Genomic DNA, 17,361 nt, shown 5'->3' with positions numbered 1-17,361 from the left:
GTCTATCGAGAGGAAATAGAAATGATACTCAGACTTGTTAAGAATTCTTGCTATAACTTTGAAAGCATTACAATTAAAATCCTCTCTATCTTTCTATTCAACTATTACACTACTCGAATCAAATCAATAGTCCTCCTAACAGTTTCTCATAAAGTATCATTAAACCTTAATGAACCAATACCACTTTACTTACTAGGTTCAATGCCACGTATATGGCAATAATCATTTTCCTATTTTCATCACAATAATTATTAATAATTACAATTAACACGTTAATCTAATCAAATGTTACACTAATCATATGTTATATCTATATTTCCTTTTAAGTATAATAGCTGGTTATAGAGGAATAATATTTACTTCGAATTCGAATGAACCGAGTACTATATATATTTGTTGAATCATGCTGGAAATCTTCACCACGAGTCTCACTCGTCATAGAAGGAGTTAACCAGTTAAGTGTGGAATTTAGTTTGAAAAATCTCCGCTTTTGCGCGCAATAAAATCAAATAATGAAGTGTATACTCGTTAAATGCAGGCCAAATGCATTTACAATATATTCTAACGGGAAACTAAAGCGAAACGAAGAATTACATGTTTGTCTCAAAAAATAAGTAATTCATTGTTGAAAAAGTTAGCATCGCTAAGACTTTCAAGATGACGTATATACTCGTCAAACACAGTTAACACGTTCCGTGCTACGGAAACTTCGGCTATCTTTGCTTATGACCTGTATTGATTTTTTAAGTAAAATAATATGTTATACACAGGTATTTGATGACTGTTTTGTAATTTGATATTGTTTCTTTGTGTTCTCTGTCTTTTAACATATATCACTATCCGTGACTATCCATTAAAAATATTTTCTTACAAAAATTGTCGTGTACCATAGGTGGTACACGTGGCACGGAACGTGACTGGTTAAACAGCTTCATCGAAAAACAGAACACCATCGAATGTTTCCACTGATTCACTCGATCCTCACGTTCCAGGGCACCAGGCCTTTCACCCGTTCCATTTCGGGCCCAGGCCGTTCCCGTTCGGTCATCCCCAGGACCCGCTGGGATTCAAGCTGTCCGGTAAGTGTCCCGGTGTCCCTCGGGTAGAACTGACGAAAACCCCCCGTTCCTTCCCCCGTCCACCTGGCGTTCGAGGCGTATCTCACCTTCGGTTTCCTACGATGTATCCCCGAGTCGTCGGATAACTAAGTTTGCAACCCCTCCCGCGTCCTCGCAGCCGCCCGCGAAGCCAAGGCCGCCTTTCACGTCCTCGCCCCGGGGTCGCGCGCGCGCCGGCTTCGTGGCTACGAAGGGTGTCAAAATTGAGCGTCGGCAGGCACCGACTCAAAATTGAGTTTTGCCACCGGGCGTCTAAGTGGAGAAGACTCTGATTAAACCCCGGACGGGCGGCTCCGCCTTTTCGTTTGCCGACGCCTCTACTTACGCTCACTCTTCGCGGAAACTTTGGCCGCCGTTTGACGAGCGAGCGAGCGAGCGACCTGGCGCTCGAAATTCCGCACCCCTGAGGCCTCGGGGCCATCGACGTGCGTGGATTTTAGCTACCGACGGCTGTGAAGCTTCGGGACTGCCTATTGTAGAATATTTTTTACAGTGTAATGGAAATATTTGTACTGGGAAGTTGGAGATTGGAACTAATGAATTGTGGATATAGAAGGATTTTCTTTGGTTTCTCTGGAGATTTTTGGAATAATTAGAATGGTTTGTTGGATGTTGGAGAGGGTATAGAATGATTGTATAGGTGTTAGTAATGCAGGGAAGCTTCTGACAATAGAATAATAGCTCTCAAAGGATATTTTTATTGTACGTTGGGATTATGGTCGACCCGTACTACTTACTCCACTGAAAATCAACCTTCTAATCAAACTTCTTCAAACACGAGTAGATTAAACTACAGTCCAAGATCTCCATAACACTCTTCCACTGACAAGCAACTATCCGCGTCGTCCAAATTCAATCCGTCAAATGTTCAGCACGTCGCAACCATCACTCAGTCGCTCAGTCATCCGAAATACTCAAATTTCAAATTTCCCCGGCGCAAATCCAAGAGCCAAAAACCATAGGCGGAAGGTTTCTATTTCTATCAAATCACGGTAACCGACTGTCGTCGTCGCCCGGGCGAATTTCCGAAGGGTTTTTCCGTAGCATCGACAGGCTAGTTCGGCGGCACGGATTCCAATTCAAATTCGTTCGAAGCTCGAAATTTTGATGGGACTAGCCTCGAGCAGCCGGAGGGTCGGGTACTGATACTGGTGCACCGACAGTGTATTGTTTCGGCATGATAAGCGGCTTAACGGAGCTTCTCTCCCTGCCTGCCCGCGCTCCTCCTCTCCTCTTCCTCCTCTGGCTAGGGGGGTAGTGTGGAGTAGCAGTCCTGCCGTCGATTTCTCGTCCCATCCCACCGGCCACCCCCTTTTTCCGACCGCCCGCCCCACACCCTCGCTCCCCCTTCTCGCTGCCTCATCCCCGCGGTCTACTCAATCAAGGACCAACCGGTTCTCCCGGTGCCGCGCCCGGTTTCTCGCCGACTTCGCTCGGCTTCTTCTTTTCCCCCGGCCGGGTTTTCATCGTAATTTCAGCTAACGAGGACGGACGCAACAATTTCCGAGCGGGCTGCATAAAATCGTTCCACCGGTAATCGGGAACCGGGGAACGCGGCGCCGCGCCGCGCCGCGCCGCGTCGCGAGGAGCCGCCGCGAGGAGCCGAGTCGTTACGCGGCCGTGCAACTGCCAGCAAATTGAATTATGAAGGAACGCGAGTTCGCCGCCGCGGTGCCCGCGACCGTTCCGTCTCCCGGTTATTGCGCCTGGCCGACGGAGGAACGGACGGCGTCTTGCCATCCGTGTAATCCGATCATTTTGCTCCTTTGCGAACTACTGATTGGATTGGAGAGGTTTGAAGGTGTTTGGGAATATTTCGTGGGATTGCTTCTTTGGGTTTCAACTGAGATCGAGTGTATTGGGGAGATTTGCAGATTTTTTGGGGTAGTTTGTGGGAAGTTTGATGGGAGGTTTTTGGGAGTGTTTAGAATTGCATGTGAATATTTCGGTGGGATCGGTTCTTTGGTTTCAACTGAGATCGAGTGATTTGGGAGTTTTTGCAGATTTTTTTGGGGTAGTTTGGGGGAAGTTTAGTGGGAGGTGTTTGGGAGTGTTTGAAATTGCATGTGTAAGTTGTGGGAGTGTCAGAAATTTGTTGAGGTTGTTCAAGTAGGTGTTACAGATTAAGTGGAATGAGTTTCGTAGGAGTTTTTATCTAGAGGATGTTGCGAAGAGTGTCTTCCGCTGAATTTTGAGATGCAGTTACTATGACAATTCCATATTAACCCCCAGATGACATAATCGCTCAAAAGTCCTCGTTTAGAAGCTGCTCCCTATCATCATTCCTCATAAACAGCCACTTGATCCGCTCCACGTTCGCAAAGTCGCTTGATCTACTCTGTATTATGCAGTAAACTCTCTTCTGAGTTGCATACAGCCAGTTTGCCAGCAACACGCTCGTAGGTGGAGATTCGGGATTTGCCCTCTGGTGTTTCCAACGTACTTATCTCGCTATAATTTTCATACTCGTTTTATTTGCTGCTGCACGTGAGTTACGAATATTATTATCCTCCGAATAATGATAATTAAATTTTAACCATCCTTGATACGGGCAGTTTGAAGCAGAGCACCCATGAAATGATTGTTTTCCATGTTACATTCGAACGGTCCAACGAGAACCAACCGTAAATGACAAACGGAAAATAAAACAAAGCGGAACATTCCAAAAGAACTCGGCTCGAAGTTGCATTGTACGCTGAAATACGTTTATTAATCTCGAATTGAAATATAAACCGTGCCTCGAGGGGTTGATAGCGACACGTGCACACAGGAAACTGGGTCGTGCACGTTGCCGTAGCCCGCGACCGACATCACCCTTTATATCGATCGGTTTATTCCGGCATGTCCAGCAGTTTTTCAACCCTTTCGCTGGTAGTTCGTCACGCGACGCACAGGTTGCGCCTCCGTCCATTTCGCGGTGGGGTCAGTCGGCCAGCTTTTGAACTTCCACCGCCCCCGTACGCGCGGGGCGGTGTTGTGATCGCCGCCGCGGATAAAGACGCGTTTCAAGAGCCTGCTTTATTAGATATCTTCGCCCGTGGGGGTTGATAAGGAGCCGGCGGGAAGGGGAACGCCGGGAGACGGCTGGCTGCCCGAGCAGGGGTTGTTAAGGTGCCCATTGAGGTGTAACTAGGGGGATGTTATTAAATTTCGTTCGGGCCTACCTCGAGGGCTGCCTTGAATTTTATGGTCTCCCGAAGGACTAGTCTGCCTAGGAGTCCGGCACACTGGGTTTCCTTGCGGCCATTCTGGTCATATTGTCCTGCAACCCTTAGAAGTTACAAGGGATGATGCACTGAATTGTTGAACAGTTAATTCCATTAGAAATTATTTGTTCTTTTTCAAGAAGAGACTATGGGGGTTGCAAGTTGTTTGAATTTTATCTGGTAATATTCTAGTTGTTTGAAGATTTGTTCTAGTAATTAGTTGTATTGAAGAATTATAGTGAAATTGATATATTATTTTTTTAAATGTTTTCAGAAGTTGTGTTGCATCATTTTGTTTCATTAGGAATAATAATGAATTATTTATTAGGATCATTGTATCATTCGTGTAGTTATTGAGATCATGAACTTACCTATTGGAAAGTTTCTTGTTCCGCATGCATCAACGCCACCCCTCCGGCACTTATCATCGGATGAAAAGTCGGCAGCGAGCTCTTCGGCGGGTTTTCATTTACATACACGAGGAAAGTTAGAAAGAAGAGGCGCGAGGAATTCTTTCGACGGGAATTAATGTATCCGGTGACTGGCAACACGCGAAAGATCCCGAACAGAGATTGTCCAGGAAGGAAAACACCCTGATCACGTGCCTCCCGAGAGGCGGTCTTTGTCAGTCTGGCTAAGGGGATGAAAAATCGCGAGAGCCAGGATTCGAGTTAACAAGAACAGCTCGCGCAGCTCGATTCCTACGCCAGCCCCCCTCCTCCGCCTTTCGCTTCCTCCTCTTCATTCCACCCTCCAGTGTCAATTAACCGCCTGCCAGTGGTCGGGGGAGCTCCGGAAAAATCGCAACCCCTGTTTCAATAAGGTGGCCTTTACCTCATTTGGGGGAGATTGTTAGGAACGTTCCGTTTAAAACTGTCGTTCAGTTCTTGGATCGTTTCGCAGTATATTCAAGGACTTTTTCTTAAAGGGGTGCTTCCTCCAGTTTAATGCTACTTTTTTTAAGTAGATTATTATAAATCCTGTACGTGGAATTTCGTTTCGAATCGTTGCGTGGCATACGATTATTTATAATCTGTATTAATAAGTGGCTCGTTCTTGGAAAATTCTTTAAATAAAAAATTAGAGGGTTGATTTTTCGAGGAGCAAGATTTTTAGGAAGATTCTAGAGAAAATTCGGTGAAATTCTATTGAAATTAATTACTAATATTCCCTTGGACTTGTGGCAAGAGAAAGGTCTTCGACGCCAAAAGTTCAAGGGGGTTGGTTTTCAAAGAAGACGACATCTCGGGCTGCCCGTAAAGGGCCCTTTCACGTACACGCCGAAAACCAAGTAACCCTTCACGAGTGCGGTGCCGGATCCTTAAAGGTTCCCTTTTTAAGGGGGTTGTCCACCCCAGCGTCAAATCACGGCGGATCCTTTAAATTCGCGTCACATTTCACCCTCCTGCGTGTCTTGCGAGGGTGTCCCCGGGTGTCCCGTCTTTTAATCAGACCCGGTGACCAGAACCATTCGACGGAGGCGACGGTAACTAATGATACCCTGCGCCGGTTCTTCTTCGTCCCCCAACTCCCGTCGTGTAGCGTCGTCTTCTCTCGTATCGGTGACACAAAAACCCATAAAGACGGAGGGGGGTAGATAAATTCGGCGAATTTACACGCGGCCGGCATTGATTTGTAATTCCTTCCTCCTATCGATTTCCAGTAAACCGGGGGGGGGGGGGTGTAGTGAAATCTATCGCGAAATTAAATCCACCCCCTAAAAGAAAACCTTATTCCGTGTACACCCTCTAAGACTTCAATTCACAATCGTCAAACAATTCGGCAACGTTTATTCCGATTCTTCCAGTGTATTAAAAAATCCAATATTCGAAAGGAAAAGAAAAAAAGAAGCATACTCGACTCTATCAATTTTTAATTCCCGATCACGGGGATGAAAGTGCAAGGGAGAATTACACGTGGACGTGACCCAGGGTACAATGAGCGTTTCGAAAAAGTTTCTCGTTTTTATTCGTAACTTCAAAGAGGACGCAAGCGTAAATAAGAGAACGCAGGAGGGGGGTGGTGGGTGGTGGTAAGAGGGAGGTGGATGAAACGCGGCGACGGCCCGGGGTGGAAGCGAGAGAGACAGCAATTTTCTCGTCCTTTCTCGAAATATCTCCTCGTAGAGCTTAGATCGGTGCCAGGGACCTTTCCAGGGTGGCATTTTAGGGGTTGCTGCGACGCGATAATGAGAACGGGCGCAAAGGGTGGGTGTGCAAAGACATCCGACCGTAGTGAGAGGCTAGAACGTGGGAAAGGGGGATGGGGGCCGGGTGCGAGGCGCCCAGGACAGGAGGAGTACGGGGTTTAGAGAAGAAGCTGGAAAAGAGAGGGGAGAAGTGAGTAAGAGAGAAAGAGAGAGAGAGAGAGAGAGCTTCCACAAGGGTTAACGCCTTGGGAGTAAGAAGGGCGTTTTAACTCCTGTTTTGCATAGATTTGAATAGATAAGGAGGACAGGAAAATACGCGAATTAATTTATTATGTATCTCTGGCTGCCGAGCGTGAGGTGGGGAGGTTTTAAGCGAGCAACCTCGAAACGACCGGCTTTACTCTTTACTGTCGGGGGCTGCCCGTCCAACTTTAGCCCAACGTCTTTAAACGCCCCTTAAGTTGCCCTCCGTCGACACGGCCCTCTTCTAGGCGTGACAGACGTACCACCCCCTTCGACCCTCCTCCCGCAGACGCTCGGAACAACCTGTCTCTCTTCAGCGGGAAACAAAAGAACCTCTAGGCCTAGCTTTTGTTTACTTGTTGTCGAAAATTTCTATAGTTTCCAGCGACAGAGGGATAGACGGAAATGTCTGTCATGGTTCCATGAACGTTGCTTCCTCGTCGAACTGGAAATATTAACAGTGAGTTAGAAATATTCTGCAGTTAGAATTTTGAGAATTTTATTGCAAGTAGAGTACGCGTTGTTAATTAGTGTGATATTTTAAGAGAGCAGCAATTGAACCGAAAAGATTCTACCACCACTGGAAGCACGTGGAAAGAGTTTTACGTAGTGCGACTCGTGGCTGACCTATACTACTTATTACCAAAGAATCCAATTTCCCAGATATTAAAGAATAACCGAAAATTTATCAGTGCTCCCGTTTAAAACGCCGTGGTGCGATCGGTTAATTAATTCCCGGAAACCTTTCGCCGCGATTCATTATTAAACGTGTGACGGTTCCGAGGCGTAACATTGACACAGGCCAAAACGCGTCGCGGCTAAAATAACGCGGCGCATTTTGAACATGCTGCTCGATAATACATCATCCCTTAAAGCCTATGTACCCCAGCGGAAGGCACACATAAAGGCAACTAACCCTACGGCCGTAACGTTTAAGCTTAACATTTCTCACCCCTTAAAGGGTAGCGGCTCCTTAAACCCTTTCAGCTCTCTGCGGGCGTTCCGTCTCTTTCCCTCCGACTCTTTCAGAGATCTCGCCCAGGTTCTCCCCTCATTAGTCTTCATTTGTTTTCGGAATTATCGCCCGCCGCCCGCCCCCTCGTGCCCGTCCCCGGTACGCGCGCGAGCAAGAGGGTGCCAGGCATTTCGGGGGGTTTATTAAATTGAAAGTATGTTACGAGCAGTTTGAAATGGATTCGCGCCACTGTCAAATACCGAAACTTCACCGTTGACTGAAACCAGACGAACCGCTAACAATAAAAATCTCTCATCAATCACAATTAAAGAAAATCAAAGAAAAATTCATCCTTGTACTAACTCTAAACCACTCCTTTCTTCTATTCCTTTCTATTCTTCCTCATAATCACTCCAAACCACAACTCTCCAAAATCGAAAATTGTCTCCTCAACGCCATAAACCACCAACAATAAAAATCTCTCATCAATCACAATCAAAGAAAACCAAAGAAAAACTCACCCTTATACTAACTCTAAACCTCCCTTTCTTCTATTCCTTCCTCTCCTTCCTCATAATCACTCCAAATCGCAACTCTCCAAAATCTCCTCCATACTTTCCCTTATCTTCATTAAACCAACCTGCAAAAAACAGAGACATACCTTAAAACAAGAACATATTCAAGCAACCCCCTCCAGATATCCATCGAACATACAATCGTTCGACACCGTCCGAAGATCTCCCGCGCGCTAGAGGCTGAAAAATCGGCCGAGGGTTCAGAAAGCAGCCCCAGCAAAGTCCGCACTCACGGGGCGCATCAGGTACACGGAAACCCTTTGCCTCCTTAAGCCCACTGGCAGCGCAGCTTTCGCGCGCCTCTTATCGTTTTCTTAATCCCCTCATAAAGTAGCTGCAGCTACAAGCTTTCTCCCGGCCTCCCACCCGCGCCGTCATCCAGCCCGTCTCACCCCTTTCTTTCGCCATGCGAGCTCTACCAGCTGGGCTCTGCTCGCTGTACCACGCCGGTGTGGTAGAACGCGAGATAGTGGTGTCCTCTCTGGCAAGCTCGGCTTAAAGAGAGCTTAAAAATCACCCCTTCGTCCCCTACCGAGCTTTTTCCGTCCCCACCACGGGCCGTCCGCCGGCTGGCGGGGATGCCGGCTGGTCCAATCGGCGGGCACGCCACCACGAGCCGCCACGCCCACGTTCCAGTGACCAGACAACCCTCCCCACCCAGCGGCGAGGGGTGAGAACCTCTCCTACTCGGCGGTCCCCACTCCGGCGCTCGCACCGGTGGCTTCGGAGCTTTCACGGAATTTTTAAACTGCCCCGCACAGATGACGGTATAATCTGCTATTGATCAAGGTGTTTCGAAAAACCGATACCGTGCCAATGACTACGGCTTCACTTTTACTCCTTTCTTTAGACAACCGGCCCGCCGCCCACCGCCGAGGGGCGGCCAGCCCGGCGGAAACTCGTTTCTCCGCGGTTTCGTCGCGTAGTAGTTTTAACTTCGTTCCGGTCGGATCGTTCCTTTCTTCTTGGATATTGCTTCTATATATTATTTCTTCTAGCTCTCCTCCTTCGGCCCGAGGAGTCTGGAAGATAAGCTTTATTCCCAGAGGTATTACGGTTTTCGGAGTTTCATTTTCTTTATCGATTTCTTGTTCCTTCCGCGATCGGGAAAAATCTCTTCGGCTCGAGACGAATCGTGGGATTTCTGGTTAAGATTCTTCCTTCTAGCTTCGTGTTTTATTGTTCTATGCCTTGCAGCGGGGAATTTTCTATGTTCAGTAGATTCTATGGAAAAGATTATTCTAGGATTCTTAGGTTTTTCGTTGTATAGTCTTAGGTTCAGTCTTGTTTTTACAGTTAGTGGACGGTCTTGTTCACGAGGCGATTTCTGCGGAAGAAATTCCGGGACAAAGAGCCGATGGCCGAGCGACCGCTGTAATCGCGCTCGAACAGATTAATTCTTCCGATGTCGTGGATTTAATTGCATACCTGCACACACGGAACCCTTCCCATGGTCGCGCGGTATTGGCTAGCATTGAATAAAAAAAAAACGTGGAAGAAAAAAGAAGGAGAAAGGTGATCGATCGTTCCCTCTATTCTCTATTGGATAAATTTAACTGTCCATCCACGTCAAACGATCTCGCTGCGTCAAAGGGAAGCGTTTCTGTTGCTACGTCTGTCACCCGGTGATCGTTTGTACGTCTGACGTTATAGCACGTTCCCGGATCGACCCCCAGCGAACCGTTTCTTTTCTAATGAACGCGGCTGCAGGCTTGTTTATTGCTGTCCCTGGGCTCGTGGCTGTCTCAGTCACACGTGCTGCGTTTATTATTGTTCATGATTGATTTCTCCTTAAACCTACCGAGAAACCGTTCAATCCCACCCTTTGACGACAGATTTATACCGAACTGTACTGTAAATACTTCAGAGATCATCCGTCCCTTTCGTTTCATATATATTTTCTTCGATCTAACCTAAGACTTGATTTCCTGAATTAACACTAAAGCTACCGAGTCAAATTGAACGTCAGAATTTTTATTTCGGAAGTATTTAAATCATGAAGGCGTTTCGGCGAGAGATTTTAATCCTCTGCACTCCAGATGGTTTTGTAATCTATCAGCAACTGCAACTAATTTTTATAGTATCTCTGGAGAAAGTGATGCTATAGCATTTCTTAGATCTTTTATTTTCCTTCCTAGTGCAAAATTTGGATCTGTGGAAAATCTAATAATTGTAGGGTAGTTTCTTTGAGATTCATTCGAATATCTAATATTATTCCTGGTGCAATATTGGAGCCTACAGAGTTCAAAGAGTTAAATGAAGTTTGTGTTTCAAGAGATACGAGACCAGAAGGCCCTTAGAATCTCATGGAACTTATTCTTCTAATTTTTTTTTTAGTTGCCTGGTAGTTATAGTGTTAAATCACACTGAGACACATATTATTTCTAAGTTGACATAACTTAAATTTTCCCTATGTTCACATAAATGCCATCGATCCAACGCTCATCAATGTATCTGCAAATGACAGTCCTATATTCTTAGCGCTACAAATAAAAACTATAACATTTTCATTCCGGAAGTATGAAATCTTGATTTCCCCAAGAATCAACTAACCAAAAAGAAAGGATAGCTTTTGTCGTGCATCACCAATTCCAAATCCAGCGTCACCATGTTAACACTAGGTTTACGGGCATTTATTGTACACTTCATTCTATTATTCCTAAAAGAATTGACGCTCGTTTATTTAGATTGTGGGAACTGGAGATTTGATAGTAGGTAATTGGGGTACATGTCAGTATGATCGCATCAATCAAAATCGACGTAAACATTTACAAAATAATATTTCTAAAATCCAATATGCGTGAATTTGACGCGTTCCGTAAACCTAGTGTTAAAAGAACAGAAGTTAATATTGAAAGAGAAGGTGCCCCTTTGAAACGTAAATTAAGATTAGAATGAAGTCGAAGTAAAATTCTCGCGACTTCCTTCCCGTGCGCTGCTTCCGAACGAAATTTCCCTGGGTCTCTCCATTGGCTACCGAGTTATCCCACAGTCCGAGTCGGCGGCCAAAAAGCCAAACTACCTGACAGACATAATTTCGGATCTCTTCGATTGCACAGGCTTGCAACACCTGGGTCTGGAGCAAGGAGCCGGCCAAGGGTGGGGTGGTCTGCCCCGAGGTTCTCTGCCACCGCACTGTCTTCCACCGCCTCCCGGTCACCATTCGCATACACATCCTCCAACAGCTGGTGCGTCGGCTTTCAATCCCTTCCACCACAGCATCGAGCAGAGATCTCCTAGACTTCCCGGACCTAACACCGGTAAGAGAAAGGGACACGATCACGGACGGTTATCGAGGGATCACGTCTTCGCGAGGGATACGATCGTTCTCGATCCTATAGAATTGAAGGCAGCGTTATATCCTCGCTCGAATATTCCTCGCGTAGATTCGACTGAGATCGATGTCCGTTTCAGAGAAAAAAACATATTCTCTTTTCTTCGTTTGCTTCTTTTGGATAGAAAGGATCGCGAATAGAGACTGTAGGATAGGATTGACAGAGGAACGGGTACGTTCGTTAACGGGGAACTATGAATCTCTTTAAAGAGTCGTCCAGGAACGATTTGGGTCCAATCAGCGTCTCTGTGAGGGAAGTGACGCCGACCTCGTCACCTGGTAATTCTGGACCCGGTTTGCTCACGACGGCCACCGTCGCGGCGCCCACACCACCGGCGGAGACCACTACCACCACCACCACCACGCCTAGCCCCTCCGGACATCACTCTCATTTCCAAGGTATTGTCTTCTTTTTTCTTGTCACGTGTCTGGTAGTTACACGGTTCGTTCTACTGATGCTACGTTGCGAGGGGTTCGAACGTATTAGCAGATTCTTCGGAGTGGCAGGAATTGTTTACAGTTTGAGAAGTTTCCTTGGAAATTGTTCAAGATTTACTTTAGTGGAGCTTAAATTGGCAGTGGAAAATCAGTTTACAAATTTCCAGAAATTTCTTTATCGTTTCATTGGCAAATATGTACAGGGTAGGCTGAATGTTTCAGAAACTGTTCTTAACACTACAACTACCGTACCAAAATGACTGGTTTCAACGTTCTTATTTCGTAATTATTGATATCTTAAAAGCGTTGATTATTCGAAATGATCTTCAAAGTAAACAGTTTCACTTGAATACTATAATGAATGTCTGAAGGAATTGATAATAATCAATTATTACAATTTTTATAGGGATTGCACATTAATCGTATTAATTGCTCGATAGTCCTAGTGTTAAATATTTACTTCGGTGTTACATAAAATAGCAGTGCGAAATTATCTTGCAATTCCCACCGAAAATTCTGAAAGAACGAGTACCAGACTAATCATTAATCAGCTAACAAGTTTTCATATTTACTGTCTTCTTATCATTTGTTTGGCAAAAGTTCTACAGTGTACAAAAGGTTTCTCAAAAACAGTTCGTAAGCCTTTACTTCGATAACATCGATTACCAGTGCGAAATAATCCCAGAAAAAATTTCCAAAGAACAAACACCAAACTAATCACTGATCCGCCAACAGGTCTCCATCTTCTGGGCGCCACAGGGTCCATCTTCGGATCGATATTCGCGCCGTTGCTGCCGCAGTCGTCTTGGCTCTACAATCCGCTCTATCACACGCAGCAGTACATGCTGGAACCGGAATGGCACGCGCTAGCGTTACGAATGGCGCAGCAGCGACTGCAGAGGCCGGACCAGGCGCGACTAGAAGAACTCAGGAAGCTGCGAAGCACCAGCAACAGTCCGGAAACCGGTCTAAAAGAAGAGAAGCAGCGGGACGACGATCAAGACGTCCTCCATCGATCAGGATTGGAGAGTCCGGACGGTAGCATAGAGGTAGACGACAGGAACGAGTACGATCAAGCGAGAGATCGAGTGAGGAGCGACGAGTCCCTTCCAGAGCAAGATTCCCCTCGGATCTCTCCGTCGAGAAGCGACGCGGAAGACGCGACGACCGACGCGGCGACCTTTCAAAACGCGTCCGTCCACCTGCGACCCAGCATGGAGAACTCGAACGATCAAGAGGCAACCAGCGACGAGCTACCGCGGCGGGACCTGTCGATGAAGATCCGTTTAGAGGGCACGGTGGACCTCAGCACGAAGAGGGACCAGGACAAGGAGAACGTAGGTCAGGATCTAACCACCAGGAAGAAGGACGACGACACGGACGTGAAAAGGGACGCGGTCAGGCCCAAACGAGAGAGAACCCCGAAGCCTAGACACGTCTGGAGACCTTACTAAGAGCGGCAGAGGTGTCCAGCGTGAACTGGACAGACTCTGGTACTCGGTGAAGTGGATCGATCATCGATCATCGCGGTCTACGTTCGTCGCGAAGGGAATTCTGTATTTCCTCGGAATGTATCAGGGCCCTGCGTCAGGGCACAAAGGTGAACAACTTAGCGCCTGGTCCTTCGGCTGGGATCTATCAAGGACTCGAGGACTAACCAGGGTTTACGTTCGTATAGTTAATGTAAATATAAGCGGCGTCCAATTATTACCTAGGCTAATTGTACCGTGTCAAGCACTACCTGATTGTCATTTCGAGCGAGAGAGATCGATGCCTGGCGACGATTCTCGTTACGCCCGAGATCGACGACGAGTCGATACCGTCGGCAGGGCTGTTCCGTAGGGTTGATGCGAGGAAGGATCGATCGAGCGTGATGTTGATGCCTGTGTGATGGGGCTCGTTGAGAGGCTTCTACCTCGAGGGGCGAACTTGTATACTCCGGAGTGTTGTAAATATCACAAGTCCTAAGGATTCTGAGAGTCCGGGTTATGTCACGTCCCCAGGCTGTTTCCTCCGATTTTTCTTTTTTTTACGAGGGACAGTAACCGTCCACGAGCGGGTCGCCGGTGGCGCGGATTCGTGGGCGTGACTGGCCTCGGGGACGAAATCTTTCACTGTTTAAGTACGTCGTCAAATAAAGTAATATCATCCGTTCCATCAATGACCATCTTCTTACGCAGCCGGCGAAACCTGGGACCCGTGGGCCTGGTCTTCGACTAGTAAGTACTCTAATGAATTATTAATTGCTGATTAAAGCATCTTAACTCAGTTCGTTCAGAATAGAACTCTACGGTTTTTACAATAGTCCGATTATAACAGAAAAAAAGATGATGATTCCTATTCGAATTAAAATCTCTCTTTCATGTATAATCATTAGTATTACATCTCCTAGAAATTCCGCGTTAAGCTTCGACGAGAAAGAATTCGAATCTGAAGAATTCGAAGATTCCCCTTGAAAATTCTTTCCCACGGATCGGTAGGAGTATGCAGGGAAACGGGGCAAAGTATTTTCGGAAAATCCGCCAGTTTTCGGGATGGAAAATCGCGGAATGCGAAGGGAAGTCGGGGACGAGTGCGAACTAACCCAACCTAATCCGGACAGACGAGATGCAGCAGATTCAATAATTCGCCGCGATTGCAATCGAGAGGGATGCACCGCACGCAAAAACGGGCAGGCCCGATATCCGCTCGGTGAAAAGGTCCGCGTGATTGATGGGACACACAAAGCGCCCTCCTGCCCTCGCTGCGCTTGCCCGCCCCCGCCCGCGCTGCCCTCGCCGCGCTCGGCCAGGCGGTCGCCTATCACCGCGCGGCACGGCCGTCACGTCCCTGAAATCGAGATAAAAAGACCGCAAAACAATTTTCTACATTATTTTCCGTTGCGCGGCTACCGGGGTGAAATGAGCAGTAATAACCGGCGCGCACGCGATCCTCCATGAATCTTTTCGGCCGCGCCGGCCCCGGCGAGAGCGCGACACGTACGCGCCGCTAATTACGCGGGGTAAACATTCCGGGCGTTATCGAAATCGGCCGGTGAAAGGAAAGGAAAAATTCAGTGTCACGGCCGGTGCATTGAACAACCGAGGGATTATTAATCGGTGTGTTTGATAAACAAGTTGATTCTTTAATTGTAGAAACGATCTATTTTCGAGAATGTCTTAGTAAACTTAAAATACTCGAATTCGACGTGTAAGATGATAAGATACTAAGACGTTCGAATCCGTAGAATCAGAAGTTTCTACTACGAAGATCTACATTACAACTTCAATCTAAAGTCTTAGACATTCATCTTCCCAAATACAATTCAATCGCCGCAAGGATCCATAAAAAGTTCACGGACTCCAAAGCGAACGGTGTTGTTGAAAAGAAAGCAGCACGCGAGGAATCCGAAGTAAAATGGACAATTCGGCATCGAGCTCGATCGAGGAACGCACTCGATTAGCCGCGAACGATTCGAAAAACTGAGCAAGAAGACACGGGGGGTTGTCCCGATCGGCAAAAGAGATAAAAATCGTACCAGTTCAACGATCTCCACCGGCGTGTCCGGTCATTCTCTTTCTCATTCCCTCTTTTTTTTTCCCCTCGGCCCCACGTGAAACCCCGTACACGTCCATGCTGGTCGGGTTATCGCAACAAACTACCCCAATGACGACACGATTAAAATTTCACGGGGGTTGCGTGGCTCGGGCGTGTTCTCTCTCGGAACAAACCGTTTCTGTATGATCCCTCTCTACACCGTGACTGGCCTCCACCCTCCCCGCCCCCCGGCGTCCATCGAACCACCCCGGCCACCACCTTTCGACCATCCACCCCCCCGTCTACCTCCGCCTCACCCCCTGCTCCCTGCCGGGTGATTGGTACGCGACCGCAGCCACCCCCGCCTTTTTAATACACCCGCACCTGCATACTCTACACCCGCAACCGGTGAGCTGCTACCGTATATATAGCGAGAGGGTGCATCTGATCGCGTCCCACCCTCCCCCGCGACACCCTTCCCACGTCCGCACGCTAAACGTTCGCTCTCCTCTTCCCGTCGCGGCGTTCGTCACACGAATTCTCCGGCCGTGTCTCTCTTTTTCACTTTCCCGGCTCGCCCCTCTCTATCTAACGGCCTCTAACGCTCGTGTCCGCTTTCTCCGTCGGACCACGCGCAACGTTTCTGTCCGGCTTTCCCGCCGGCTCTCTCGCTTTCACGTTCTTTCTCCCTTTCTCCCTGTTTGTCCCATCGGTCGCCGGCTCTCGTTCCGCGTCAACGTCAACGGTGCACGCCGAGTGATTCATCGATCGAACTCGTATTCGTGTCCCCGGCTCGTCGTTCATCCCCCCGAAATAGCGACAAAGACTGGCCCTCTCTCCTCCTCCTCCTCCTCACTCCTCCACCTCGTCCGCCGCCTCCGCGGCTTGTGTGCGCGACGCGCAACGCGCTCGCCGCCGGTTCCCTGGTATCAAGCCGTGCCCGAAAACCGCCGCCACGGCGCGCGCGACGCGGACCAGCGCGGAACGGCGTCCGGCACAGAAGCCCAGGGAGACGGAAAATGCATTTCCACGGGCTGATTGAGGACGGTTCTTTCAATTCAAGCGGTGGCGGCCTGCGGCTCGCTCTCTGTTTCACCGATCTCCCGATGGAATCGCCCTCTCCCTCGACCCCTTTCAGCTTCTATGATCCTTTCCTCTGTATTCTATATCGCGGTTTATGGACTCCGCTCTTCTTCCCCGAGCGGCGATCCCGAGCGGCTCGCGGCGCGAAGGAGTCGCGCGAAGCGCGGTGATTCTGTTCGCCGCTGGAAGAGGGGGTTGCTTTCGGTACCGCGTCGGATCGAGGAATCGATGGGCTGGGAAGCTTTCTGGAGAGGGTTGGATGTGTTTCTGGAGTGATTCTTCGTTTGTTTTAATGGGGAGGTTTGTGTTGGCTGATCGATTGATTTATTCGGCCGGCTTTGGAGAACGGACGGGAAATGATTTGTACGTCGAAGATGGAGGCTGTATGATAAATAATATGATTGAGATTAAGATGTCTAATGTACATCAGTTCTTCAATTTCTTCATTTTATTATAACCTTCACATTAACTTCTTGAACTTTGTCAGTGACCAACAGAATCGGGTTACTATAGTTCACTCAGTGAAACTATGATTATTTGAAAAGATCTCTATGTTACAAATAATACTGCCTAATGAGTGACATTCATCTACACGAACATGCAATAACAATTCAATCAAATGATTCAATATTTTCTCGATTTGCTTATTTTGCTATACGAAATCGTGCATTCAACGTGTTAATTCATTAAATCTTTACAAAATCAAGCAATACAGAAAACAAGCACAATTGAAACCTGGCAGCT

General features: G+C 47.6%; 1 protein-coding gene across 1 annotated transcript in view; it reads left to right on the top strand.

Annotated features, from left to right (window-relative positions):
• The window catches only part of LOC116427001 (uncharacterized), a 30,179-nt gene extending 15,891 nt beyond the window's left edge, over nucleotides 1-14,288 (top strand). Inside the window, exons 4-7 of the mRNA XM_031976816.2 lie at nucleotides 993-1,079; nucleotides 11,306-11,506; nucleotides 11,791-11,979; nucleotides 12,754-14,288. Coding sequence (XP_031832676.1) covers nucleotides 993-1,079; nucleotides 11,306-11,506; nucleotides 11,791-11,979; nucleotides 12,754-13,472 — 1,196 coding nt within the window. The 3' untranslated portion in view covers nucleotides 13,473-14,288. The remainder of the gene's footprint in view (nucleotides 1-992; nucleotides 1,080-11,305; nucleotides 11,507-11,790; nucleotides 11,980-12,753) is intronic.
• The last annotated feature ends 3,073 nt before the right edge of the window (nucleotides 14,289-17,361 follow it).

The sequence above is a fragment of the Nomia melanderi genome, chromosome 14 (assembly GCF_051020985.1).
Source record: "Nomia melanderi isolate GNS246 chromosome 14, iyNomMela1, whole genome shotgun sequence".
In the NCBI taxonomy this organism is placed as follows: Eukaryota; Metazoa; Arthropoda; class Insecta; order Hymenoptera; family Halictidae; genus Nomia; species Nomia melanderi.
This window is presented reverse-complemented; position numbering and strand designations above follow the sequence as displayed.